The sequence below is a fragment of the Dipodomys ordii genome, unplaced genomic scaffold (genome assembly GCF_000151885.1).
Source record: "Dipodomys ordii isolate 6190 unplaced genomic scaffold, Dord_2.0 Scaffold6, whole genome shotgun sequence".
Lineage (NCBI taxonomy): Eukaryota > Metazoa > Chordata > Mammalia > Rodentia > Heteromyidae > Dipodomys > Dipodomys ordii.
Genome location: NW_012267222.1, coordinates 13,520,380 through 13,533,631, shown reverse-complemented (window position 1 = coordinate 13,533,631; position 13,252 = coordinate 13,520,380). Strand labels below are relative to the sequence as shown.

The following is a 13,252-nucleotide window of genomic DNA, read 5'->3' as shown; positions in this document are numbered from 1 at the left end:
CCAGAAAACCGGAAGTGGCGCTGTAGCTCAAGTGGTAGAGCACTAGCCTTGAGCTGAAGAGCTGAGGGACAGCACTCAGGCCCAGAGTTCAAGCCCCACGACTGACAAAAAAAAAAAAAAGAAAGAAAGAAAGATAACTATACATTTCCTGGTGGTCTCTTGGCGATGGAGTTTAAAGTAACGATACTATTCTTACTCCTCATGGATTAGAATCTAGTAATATGCTTCTTCCACTGTCACAGCTAATCTGAAAGAATCAGCCTGTGAAGCGAGAAGGTTAACTTTGGCTCCCAGTTGTTGAGACTTGGGTCTGTGTTGGCGCCATTGCTTTGGAACCTGTGGCAAGGCAGCACATCATGGCAGAGGCATGTGGAAGGGAGGGGGAAGGGCCTAGGGTCCTGCTGCCCCTCAACAGTGTGTTCCTGTGATACCCCTCTGGGCCTGTGTCCTGAAGGCCTTCACACATGGATCCTTGGGGGACACTTGCCATCCAAGTTAAAGCTACTCACTGCTTTGTCCCTCCATGCATCCCCTTACCCTTTTGTTCACTTGTATTTATAGAGCCGGCACTTGATCTGTGTGGTCCCTGTGCAGTATGCTAAGAGAGCCAGTCCCACCTTCTAGGAAATCCTAGAGCACTGAAGAGAAATGTAGTTCTCTGCAAACATAATCACCATTTGGATGAGTAAACCCAGTCAGCTGTGTCCTTCCTGCAGGTGCAGACGGCAGGGGAGGCTCGGCGCAAGGCCTTCCTGCTGCCACCGCAGCCTGCCAAACAGTTCCTCATCTCCCCGCCGTCATCCCCGCCAGTGGGGTGGAAGCAGAGCGAAGATGCAATGCCCATGATCAACTACGACTTACTCTGTGCTGTCTCTAAGCTGGGGCCAGGTAACCACTTCTCCCCTTCCTATGTTTGTCTCCAGTGCCATGAGTGATCTGGGCAGAGCCGGGGAGAATGTGGTGAGCCCAGGTTCAATCTAAACAAGAGCAGATTCTACCTGAGAGCAGATTCTGGCCTGGTGGGCACACACAGATCCTAGTCTGGTGTCTTCTGGCCAGCTGAGCCTCAGCAGCTTGCTTAGACATGGTTTTCTCAGCCAGGTTTATTCTTTATTTCCTGTTGTGTGTGGTTATAAGGATTACACAGTGCACTAGGAGTTGACCCAGGCAGTCCGTGAATTTAAGTTGTTTCCCCTCCTGGCCTTTCAGGTACCAAGCAGGTGACGACCACTTGTAATATATTTCAAGGAATTATTCATGGCATCAGATCTTGCCTCCCGTGTCTTCGTTTCTTATTTTCCTCCTCTTTCCTTTCTCTACTTCTCTCATCTTTTAAGATAGCCTGACACGCTGATGGCCTGCTGGCTGTTGCTGGTTATCTGCCCAACACAGACTGTCTCCTGTAGCGGACTTGAGAGAGAGGCAGTTGAGAAGTGGCTTGGTGTTTTTAGACATTAGAGCAGATTTCAGATGTCTGAGTTCCCAGACTGAAGAGCCAGCCAGAGCTGCCTCCAGCCATACCAGCTCCTCCCGAGGGAAAGTGGAAGCATTAGAAAATTAAGCAGGTCCACGCCCGTTATCCATCCAGCTGCAATTAGCATTTATACTCAACTCCCAAGAGTCTGGAGGACAGACTGAAGAGTCTCAAACTCCAACACCAAAGCAAGATAAAGTTACATCAGAGCATGTGAAGCTGTTTCATTTTATTAAGTACTTGTACAGCAAGGTTATGAGTACAATGCCAGTTGATCGGTGTCACCCCTTCCCTTGCTCTCTCCCATTTTCCCTTCACCCCTACCCTCAAGTAATAGTTCAATGTTTCTATGATGTACGTTGAATATAGTGATGCATTTGTAGTCGTTCACATAGTGAATTGTTTTTTAAGTCCTCACTGTAAAATTAAAATGGTATTTCCTAGAGACCAGACAGTTCTTCCTGCCCCCCGTGTGAGCCTTTGCCCCTTTCTTCTTCACCCTCACAGGGGAGAAATATGAACTGCACGCGGGGACAGAGTCCACACCCAGCGTGGTGGTTCACGTCTGCGAGAGTGAGACCGAAGAGGAAGAAGATATGAAAAACCCCAAACAGAAAATCACCCAGACGCGGCGGCCTGACCCTCCCACGGCGGTGCTGAGGGAGCAGCAGACCTTCCCCTGCGCGCTGTGAGCTGCGCTGCCCAGCACTGCCCGGCCGCCGCTCTGCCTGCAGCTGCCCGGCCCTCCAGCCTCCTATTGATGCCCACTGCCGCAGGGTGCTCATGCTGCCAGGGAGCCAGGCTGGAGCCTTCACCAGGCCTGCGCAGGAGGAGTAGCAGGTGGTTTGGAATTCCACTGGTTTGGAATTTGGAGTGGTATTCTAAATGGCACTTTAAATGAAAGGATCAGCCCCTCCTCCCCCCCCCCCCAAAGATGTGTCAGCTCCAGTCAATAGCAGATTAGGAACATGGCTTCCCATCTCTGCCCTCTCCCTCTAGCAATGATCTTAAATTCTCCTGAGACCATACAGCATGGGTACCCAATCCCAGATCCATAGCACCCAGGCACTTCCATCTCTACGGATTTTAAAATATTCCTACAGTTTTAATCTGGTGTGGGGTGGTTTATACCAGCCATGATAGCTTCTAACTAGCACATGGATCAAAGGTTAATAGTAATTCAGTGTACATGATGTTTTTTTTGCATGAAAAGAAACCTGAAATGCAGAATAATTTCTATCACAAGTATCTCTTTCATTACATTGGGGAAGACATGCCAAATCTACTCTATCATAAGTAAGGCACAGATCAGAGCCCATCCTCCACCTGGGTCTCAGGAAGTGGGGAAGTGTGCACACAGGGCCTGTGCCTCCCTGGCCCCTCCTGAGCTGGGCTCCCTTAGAAGAGCAGGCCCACCACCAGGAGGCGTGGCTAGCTTTGACTGCCATGGGTGACCATTTCTACCTGTAGGGACACAGGGGCAAGCGGTCCTCACTCACCAGCCTTTGTCCCCACCTCCTCCAGCGTTAACTGCTAGTTTTTGAGGTTTTTCTATGCTATGCGTATATTGGTACATGACTTTCATAGTTTTCAATTAGAGAAGATAGTGAGAAGACAAAACTTTTCCATTGAAACATTTCCAGCCTGCTTGGAAGGAAAAGTCATGGGACTATTTTTCTATGAAATAGGGGATTATGACAGGTAGATTGCATTTTTCTTTCTGATGCAATATTTTTACCTAGGCTTAAAGTTGGCACTTTCCCTTCAAACAGATGGTTTTCCAAATCAGGCTTCAGAAAGTGTTATTTGAACCTCTTTGAGTAGAACAGCACCTTTGACGCTTTGTGGTCTATTCAGATTCTGCAATCCCTCTTACGGTAAAACCCTAAGAAAGCAGCTGCCTGCCCCTTCAGCTGCAGCCAGCACAAAGAAAATGCAGAGAAAAACCCAGACGCCACGATGTCTGTGTGTTCAGTAACATGCTTTGTGATTGATTTACTTCTTGTTATGGTAGAGTTTGTTTCTGAGGATTCAAATGATACTTTGCTCAGAGGAAAAATAGCTTTCTTTATTTTCCTTGCCTTCAGAAAACTTGAGGGGGCAGGGAATGTTGCTTAGTGGTAGAGCGCTTGCCTAGCATGCATGAAGCCCTGGGTTTGATTCCTCAGTACCACATACACAGACAAAGGTGGAAGTGGCACTGTGGCTCTCAAGTGGTAGAGTGCTAGCCTTGAGCAAAAGAAGCCCAGGGACAGTGTTCAGGCCCTGAGTTCAAGCCCCAGGACCAGGACGAGGGGAACTTTTGAGATGAGTAATTCTTCTGGTGGCTTGTGTTTGCCACTGGTGATCCTCAGTGTTAAGTTCAGTTGAAATTTATGATACATCTAATGCAATTAGTTCAGACCATCATTTGTCACCTTAACCCACAGCTACTCGGTATGTTTATTTTACAGTTCTTTCTAAGGTGGGCTTTATGATAGCCAGGTTGCTGTCAAACCCCGGAGCTCAGTCAGTCCTCCCCAGCAAAGGACTCCAGATGCATACCCTTGCATCCACTTCTACTCCACAGCTCTAAACATTCTCTCTCTCTCTCTCTCTCTCTCTCTCCCTCCCTCCCTCCCTTCCTTCTTCCCTCCTCTGCCCAGCCTAGGGCTTGAACTCAGGGCCTGAGCTTCTTTTGGTCAAGGCTAGTGCTATTCCACTGAGCTCTACCACAGCTTCACTTCAAGTTTCGTGTGTGTGTGTGTGTATGTGTGTGTGTGTGTGTGAGAGAGAGAGAGAGAAAGAGAGAGAGAGAGAAATTGGAGATAAGAGTCTTACAGACTTTCCTGCCTGGGCTTGCTTAGAACCTCAATCCTCATCTCAGCCTCCAGAGTAGCTAGAGTTACAGGTGTGAGCCACCAGTACTCGCTTGCTTGCTTGCTTCCTTGCTTCCTTTATTTCTTCCTTCCTTTCTTTCTTTCTCTCTCTCTTTCTCTCTTTCTTTTATTGCATGATAGACCCTAGCTGCCAGGAAAAGTATATGCTTTCAGTAGTTATGAAATTTTGAAATTCCTATTGTATAACATTTATTCACTATAATTTTCTAAGTGATCAAAACGCACGGTATTTTATATTTGCTTAGCTTTCATTATCTGCCAGTTAAAGAGCTGGCAGAACATTTTCTGCGGAAAATGGCTCAGCGGTAGAGTGCATGCCTACGATTGCAGATCCCAGTGCTACCAAAAACATTCCTAATTTCTTTAAGGCAAGTAAACTACTGAATTAAAAAAAAAAAAGAAATTTTGTAGTCGGGAATAAATTGAAGAAAACTTTAATGAAAAATTGTGTGAATCTGTATGCATATGTGTGCATCATATGACAATATACACATGTGTGTACATGTACATGCATAAGTATAAATGTACATGCATATGGAGAGTTATTTAAACTTCTGGATAGCAAGTATTAATATACTGTCTTTCTAATATAGTTTTCCTTAAGGTGAATTCTACAAGAAAAACTACTGGATACTCCTAACTTTTTAATGCTTAATCCATCAGGATCTCAAGATCTCTGTCTGCTTTGACTATTTTATATCCATTTTACAAGAGATGAGTGTCCTATATCTTTTTAAAAGTTCTTACATTTTTCTTCTCTGTAGTGGGCTTTATTTCAGAATTAACTCTGAGAGGAGAGCAGTGTGATTTCTTTAGCACTTGGAGCCTCTTCCTGGGAATTGAACCATGAGTTTGGGAGGCCTGGTGATGGTACTCAGTGTTAGGAAGACATGGCTGGACAGGGAAAACAGATGCCCAGCCAGGGCAGCTGCAGAACTGCAGTGCATCAGCTCAAAGCCTCCGTTCAACTATTTGAGCACGCCCGTGGATGAAAGCAATGGCAGCAAGTAGGCATCCCTGTCAGCAGGTGGGAGGCCTCAGGTGCCAAGGGGCACAGGAGGTGGAAGCTGAAAGCCAGAGGGGATGAGATGCCCATCTTTTACACCGTCTTCAAAATGCCACACGTGCAAACCGTCAGTGACTAAGAACACATCATAGCTCCAGTGTGGAGGTGGTGATGGACGTCTGTGGCCTGTTTGAATTGAGGAGATACAGGAGATGGAGCTCAGGGGCAGAACATCCATTCTTTAATAGTACAGCCCTTTTTGTTTAATGTTCCAGTTAAGTACAGCATTTAAAGATGCTGTGATTAGCTGGGCATTGGTGTCTCATGCTACTCAGGAGGCTGAGATCTGAGGATTGTGGCTCAAAGCTAGCCCAGGCAGGAAAGTCCATGAGACTCTTATCTCCACTCAGAAAGTGGGAAGTGGCGCTGTGGCTCGAGTGGTAGAGCACTCGCCTGTCATGACAGGCATGTGTGGCCATTCCAGGATAATCATGGCAGTGTTTTGTTTTTTTGTCGGTCGTGAGGCCTGAACTCTGGGCCTGGGCACTGTCCCTCAGCTCTTCAGCTCAAGGCTAGCACTCTACCACTAGTGAGACCAGATCTCCAAAGAAGTCATAAAGTGAAAAGATTTGGATGTTGATTGCAGAGTGGAAGGTGACTGGAAATCACAAGTCTAATCCTGTTGCGCGCTTAGAGCTCTCTCCAGTCATTGGGCTTGCTGTGCTCCCCCAGCAGGGGGGCCAGGGATAGAATTCCGCATTTCCTATTCCTTCTCTGCTTCTTAACATTGGCCCCTTAAAAGGCCGGAGATGGGAGAGGGTGGCAGCCTTTTTCCTTTGACAGAATACAATGAATAAAGAAATGGATATTTTCTTAATGAATTTTTAAATAAATTTTTAAACTTATCTGATTAATAAGATTAATAAGCTCAGTAATTTTAATCAATTTGATGATCCATGTTTTATGTCTTCATTGCCATTGTCCTTTGGGGGTCAGAATCTCTTTAAAATTTTATGTTATACCAGGTCTGGTGGCTCACGCCTATAATCCTGGCTACTCAGGAGGCTGAGATCTGAGGATCACAGTTCAAAGCCAGCCCAGGCAGGAAAGTCCATGTGACTCTTATCTACAATTAACCACCAGAAAACCGGAAGTGGCGCTGTTGATCAAGTGGTAGAGTGTCGCCTTGAGCTGAAGAGCTGAGGGACAGTGCCCAGGCCCAGAGTTTAAACCCCACGACCAACAACAATAACAAAAATATGTCAGTTACTTTAGCATATATTAGGTGGACTTTTGTACATTTTAATGTTAGTGAAATTAAAATATGAAAATCCTTCTTTCTCATTTTCTTTTGTGCCAGTACTGGGGTTTGAATTCAGAGTTCTCACCTAGGCCTTTGCATTCATGACTGGTACTCTTCCACTTGAGCTAAACCTCCAGCTTTTTGCTAGTTAATTAGAGATGTCTCTTGAATTTGTCTGTCCATGCTGCCTTTGAACCTCAGTTCTCTAGATCTCAGCCTTCTGAGTAACTGGGATTACAGGCATGCACTGAAATCCTGCGTCTTGCTTGGTCTCTGTTACAATGTGATTCTGATTAATAAGATTTGGAAATTAAAGTTTGTAGTATAATGATACTTGCCCCCCATGCTTGCAAAATCAGTTCTCTTCAAGATTGAAATCTTTTATATAGATTATTTTATAGTCTATGAATTTATTTTAGAAGGAAAAACTCAAACATAATTAAGCAATGGAGGGCTGGGAAGTTGGCTCAGTGGTAAAGCGCTTGCCTTGCATGCCTGAGGCCCTGGGTTCGATTCCTCAGCACCACATAAGCAAAAAGAAAAGAGCTGGAAGTGGCGCTGTGGCTCAAGTGATAGAGCGCTAGCCTTGAGCTGAAGAGCTGAGGGACAGCGCCCAGGCCCAGAGTTCAGGCCCCGCGACCGGACCCAAAAACAAATAAATAACCACAACAAAATGGGCTGGAGGACTAGCTCAAGTGATACAGCACCTGCCAAGCAAATGTGAGGCCCTGGTTTTGAACCTTAGAAGCACAAAAAAAAGAAAGGAGAAAAAACATTTCCCCTAAAATCAGGAACAAGGCAAGGGTGTCCACTTCCCCCACTCCTCTTCAATATAGTTCAGAATTCCTAGCCAGAGCAATAAGGCAAGAAAAGAACATAAAGGGTTCACATAGGCAACGAAGAAAACAAGTATCCCTATTTGCAGATGACATGATCTTATATCTAAAGGACCAAAAAACCTCCATTCCCAAGCTCCTAGAGCTGATCAACCACTTTGGCAAAGTAGCAGGATACAAAATTAACCCACAAAAATCAGTAGTCTTTCCGAATGCCAACAGTGTACAAGCAGAAAGGGAAATCATGAAAACAACTCCATTTGCAATAGCCTAAAAAAAATGAAATAACTAGGTATCAACCTGGTCAAGGATGTAAAAGATGTTTATAGTGAAAACTATAAAAATCTGAAAAAAGAAATCAAAGGACACCAGGCAATGGAAGGGCCTTCCATGTACATGGATAGGCAGAATCAATATTGTGAAAATGGCCGTACTGTCAAAAATAATATACAAATTCAGTGCAATCCCCATCACAATCCCAATGGCATTCTTTACCGAGTTAGAGAAAATAAAACTTCATATGGAACAATGAAAGACCTAGAATAGCCAAAGCAATTCTAGACTTAAAAAAAAGAAGCAATGTAAGTGGTGTAACACCAGACTTCAAATGCTACCTCAGAGCCATAATATTAAAACAGCTTAGTATTGGGACAAATAGGCTCGAAGGCCAGGCGCTGGTGGCTCACCCCTATAATCGTAGCTACTCAGGAGGCTGAGATCTGAGAACCATGGTTCAAAGCCAGCCTGGGCAGGAAAGTCTGTGAGACTCTTATCTCCAATAAGCCATTAGAAAACCAGAAGTAAAGCTGTGCCTCAAGTGGTAGAGCATTAGCCTTGAGCTGAAGAGCTGAGGGACAGTGCACAGGCCCAGAGTTCAAGCCCCAAAACTGACAAAAAAAAAAAAAAGGCCCAAAGACAAATGGAATAGATTAGAAGACCCAGAAATAAAACCATACACTTCCAGTTATCTGATATTTGATAAGGGAGCCAAAGACATAGCAGTAGAAAAAAATAGCCTCTTCAATAATTGGTGTTGGGGAAACTGGGTATCCATAAAAGTGGATCCCTGTTTGTCACCATGCATCACTATCAATTCAAAGTGAATCAAAGACCTCAACATCAGACCCAAAACTTCGAAACTTCTGCAAGACAGAGTAGGAGAAACATTAGAGCTTATAGGTAGAAACTTCTTGAATAGAGTCCCAGGAGCACAACAGAGACTTGACAAGTGTGATTACACCAAAACAAAAGGGTTTGCATAGCGAAGGATAGTTACTAAACGAGAAAGACAGCCAATCAATTAAGAAAAGATGTTTACCAGCAATATAACAGGCAAAGGCCTAACATCCAAAATATACAAGGAGCTCAAGAAACTAACCCCTTCCAAACCTAGCAAACCAATCGCTAAATGGGCAAGGGAGCTAAGGAGAGACCTCTCAGAAGAAGAGGTAAGAATGACAAAGAAACACACTAGGGCTGGGAATGTGGCTTAGTGGTAGAGTGTTTGTCTAGCATGCATGAAGTCTTGGGTTCAATTCCTCTGCCACAAGAAAAGGCTGGAAGTGGTACTGTGGCTCAAGTGGTAGAGTGCTAGCCTTGAGCAAAAGACGCTTCGAGACAGTGCCCAGGCCCTGAGTTCAAGCAGGACTGGCAAAAAAAAAAAAAAAGGAAAAAGAAAAAAAGAAATGCTCATCATTTCTGGCCATAAAGGAAATGCAAATCAAAACAACTCTGAGATTTCAATGTTACCCCAGTAAGATTGGCCAATACTGTGAATTCAAACAGCAGCAAATGTTGGCGGGGATGTGGGGGAAAAGGAACCCTACTGCACAGCTGGTGGGAATGTAAACTAGTACAACCGCTCTGGACAGCAGTCTGGAGGTTCCTCAAAAAGCTAAGCATAGACCTTGCCTATGACCCAGCCATACCACTCCTGGGCATCCACCCTGAACATCATGAGCCCGGATATAAGGACACCTGCACATCCATGTTCATTGCCCCACTACTCATGATAATGAAGTTATAGAAACAGCCCAGATGCCTCACAATAGATGAGTGGATCCAAAAAATGTAGTACCTATATACAATGGAATTTTACACAGACATTAGAAAGAATAGAATACTGTAATTTTCAGGGAAATGGATGGAACTAGAACAAATTATGTTAAGTGAGGTAAACCAAGCTCAGAGAGACAAATGGCACATGTTCTCTCTGCTATGCAGAAGTTGGATCTAAAATGCACTGAGATATAATAAATTATACAGGATTCTAGATACAGTAAGACCAAAAGAAGATACTCTTAGGAGAGCTATGTCCCAGTCTTTTTGTCTTTTTTGGTTTTGAGTTATGGTCTCACTAACTTGGAGATCTTCCTACCTCTACCTCCCAAGTAGCAGGGATTGCAGGTATATATTGCCCAGTGCCAATACTTTTTGGGGGGGTCGGTCGTGGGGCTTGAACTCTGGGCCTGAGCGCTGTCCCTCAGCTCTTCCGTTCAAGGAGAGTGCTCTACCACTTGAGCTACAGCACCACTTCTGGTTTTCTGGTGGTTTATTGGAGATCAGAGTCTCACAGACTTTCCTGCCTGGGATGGCTTTGAACCATGATCCTCCAATCTCAGCCTCCTGAGTAGCTAGGATTACAGGTGTGAGCCAGCAGCACCCAGCTCCAATACTTATTTTTAAACCCTAGAATAAACTCTTCTCTTTGTTCAAATAAAATCTTACATGACACCCAATGTAAAATTGATCACACAGACACACACACACACACACACACACACACAGCTGCTCCTTGACCCTTCAGAGCAAAGGGAGAAGTAGAGAACCTCCAACCAGTGAGAGGTTTAGTTAGCGGCCTGCACTTCCTCCCCACTCCCTGCCCCCAACATACCTATATAAGAACATGGTGATGAGCACTGACCAAGTCAAAACCAGGCCCAGGATGTTCCCGGCTCTTTCTGCCACTCTCCACTCCTCTCACAAGCTCGAACCTTTTTCTGGAGGAAAGTTTTTGATCATTTTGTTTTGAATGAAATGAAAGCCGAGCAGCTAGAGCCATTTCTCTGAGAGGTGCTTTTCCAGATGCTGTTAGAGCTGTGTTGGATGGGGCCGCCTCTAGGGGGCGCTGAGCCTCCAGGCTGCTGGGGCCCAGAGGCCTCTCCTCAACTCCTCCTTTAGGGGTGGTGCAGAACAATCTTAACATCCGGTTTTAGTTGAGGATTTTGTTAAAATAGCAAACTGGCCTGGTACTGGTGACTCACATCTATAATCCTAGCCACTCAGGAGGCTGAGATCTGAGGATCACGGTTCAAAGCCTGGGCACCTCAGACCATAGCCCCGACTTCTCACTTCTCCCTTGTGAGGAGTCTTGCCGGCCCCCTTTTCTGGGAATAAGCGTTTCTTTGTTCTCTGTACCTGGAAAAGTCTAATAATCTTTCAGGAACTGTGGCTCAAGTGGTAGAGCCCCAGTCTTTTTTGTTTGTTTGGTTTGTTGGTTGTGGGGCTTGAACTCTGGGCTTAGGTGCTGTCCTTCAACTCTTCAGCTCAAAACAAGCATTCTACCACTTAAGCCACAGTGCAACTTCCAGTTGTCTGGTGGTTTATTGGAGATGAGTCTCATGGACTTTCCTGCCCAGGTTAGCTTTGAACCACGATCCTAAGATCTCAGCCTCCTGAGTAGCTAGGATTACAGGTGTGAGCCACTGACACCTGGCTTCTCTGAGTTTCTTTTTGCTCAAGGCTAGTACTCTACCACTTGAGCCACAATGCCACTTTCAGCTTTCCCTGTATATGTGGTACTGAGAAATCAAACCCAGGGCTTTGAGCATGGTAGGCAAGCACTCTACCACTAAGCCACATTCCCAGTCCCTAGTGCTGGCCTTGAGCAAAAGAAGATCAGCAACAGGACTCGGGCCCTGAGGTCAAGCCTTGGGACTAGCAAAAAAAAAAACACAAAACTGTAAGTAGAGCTGTGGCTCCAGTGGTGGAGCACCAGCCATAGCTCCAGGCTTAGGTCAGACATTTGATAAGTATTACAAAAGTTTATGGGGTACCAGGGTCCAGTGGCTCACACCTATAATCCTAGCAACTCAGGAGGCCAAGATCTGAGGATCGTGGTTCAAATCCAGCCCGGCAGGAACATCTGTGAGACTCTTATCTCCAAAAACCACCAGAAAACCGGAAGTGGCGCTGTGGGTCAGGAGGTAGAGCACTAACCTTGAGCTGAAGAGCTGAGGAACAGCACCCAGGCCCAGAGTTCAAGCCCCACGACTGACCAAAAAAAAGAAGATGAAAAAGAAAGAAAGAAAGAAAGAAAGAAAGAAAGAAAGAAAGAAAGAAAGAAAGAAAGAAAGAAAGAAAAGAGTATATGAGGCTAGGAATATGGCTTAGTGGTAGAGTGCTTGCCTAGCATTCATGAAGCACTGGATTCAATTCCTCAGTACCACATAAACAGAAAAGGCTGGAAGTGGCACTGTGGCTCAAGTGATAGAGTGCTAGCCTTGAGCAAAAACAAGCTCAAGGACAGAGCCCAGTCCCCGAGTTCAAGCCCCAGGACTAACTATATATAATTTGGGGGGAGGAATTATGGTCCAAAATATTTGGGAGAAATTAAAGTTTCTGGATTACAGTGTGCTAGGAATGTTTAAACATATATATTCTCTTTTTTTTTGGGGGGGGGCCGGTCGTGGGCCTGGGCGCTGTCCCTCAGCTCTTCAGCTCAAGGCTAGTGCTCTACCAGTTGAGCCACAGCGCCACCTCTGGCTTTTAATTTTTTGCTTATGTGGTGCTGAGGAATCAAACCCAGGGCCTCAGGCATACAAGGCAAGAGCTCTATCACTGAGCCATCTTCCCAACCCCTAAACATGTACATTCTTAGGCTCAAGATATAGTCATGTGGGGTAACAAGTTAGAATATGAAATGTAATCACTACCTTACGTAACTGTAATCCCTCTGTAGATCACTTTGACAATAAAAGAAGGAGGAGGAGGAGGAGGAGAAGGAAGAGCCAGGTGTCCATGGCGCACGCCTATAATCCTAGCTACTCAGGAGGCTGAGATCTGAGGATCACGGTTCAAAGCCAGCCCAGGCAGAAAAAGTCTGTGAGACCCTTATCTCCCAATAAACCATCAGAAAACCACAAGTGGCACTGTGGCTCAGCCTTGAGCTGAAGAGCTGAGGGACAGCGCCTGGGCCTAGAGTTCAAGCCCTATGACCGACCAAAAAAAAAAAAGATGCAGTCATATGTGGCTAATGATAGGAATGAGTTCTGGGAAATGTATCACAGGGCAATTTTGTGGTTGTGTGAACATGGTGTGTGCTTACACAGACCAAGACTGCTCCAACATTGCTTCTAGATCCCTGCTCTCAAATGTGAAAGCACTGAACCTAAATTAAGGCTGTGGAGCTGGGCGCCAGTGTCTCATGTTGTTAGGTCTGCAGGGAGGGGTGGAGTGGGGGTTGGGGGAGGGGAGGAGAGAGGAGGTAACGGCCACTTCCCTTGTTCCCCCCATGCATATGTGGCCCTTTCCCTAGAAGCCCCTGCCCAGCATTCGTAACCTAGATAACTGGCCCAACTGGGAGCAATGGAAAGTCCCCCAGGCTCTGAGGTCTTCGCTGGGCCTTACCTCCTCCCTGTGCATTCACAATAAATCAGTCTCAATCATTAGTTCTGCACATTCACTATAAATCAGTCTCAATCATTGGTTCTGCCCCTTTTTATCCCTTGTCCCTTGCAGCGTTTCCCTTCCCTT

General features: G+C 45.6%; 1 protein-coding gene across 1 annotated transcript in view; it reads left to right on the top strand.

Moving 5' to 3' along the window:
• Rcan3 (RCAN family member 3) overlaps positions 1-3,637 on the top strand; it is an 8,727-nt gene extending 5,090 nt beyond the window's left edge. The window contains exons 2-3 of the mRNA XM_013033096.1: positions 717-888; positions 1,982-3,637. Coding sequence (XP_012888550.1) covers positions 717-888; positions 1,982-2,166 — 357 coding nt within the window. The 3' untranslated portion in view covers positions 2,167-3,637. The remainder of the gene's footprint in view (positions 1-716; positions 889-1,981) is intronic.
• The last annotated feature ends 9,615 nt before the right edge of the window (positions 3,638-13,252 follow it).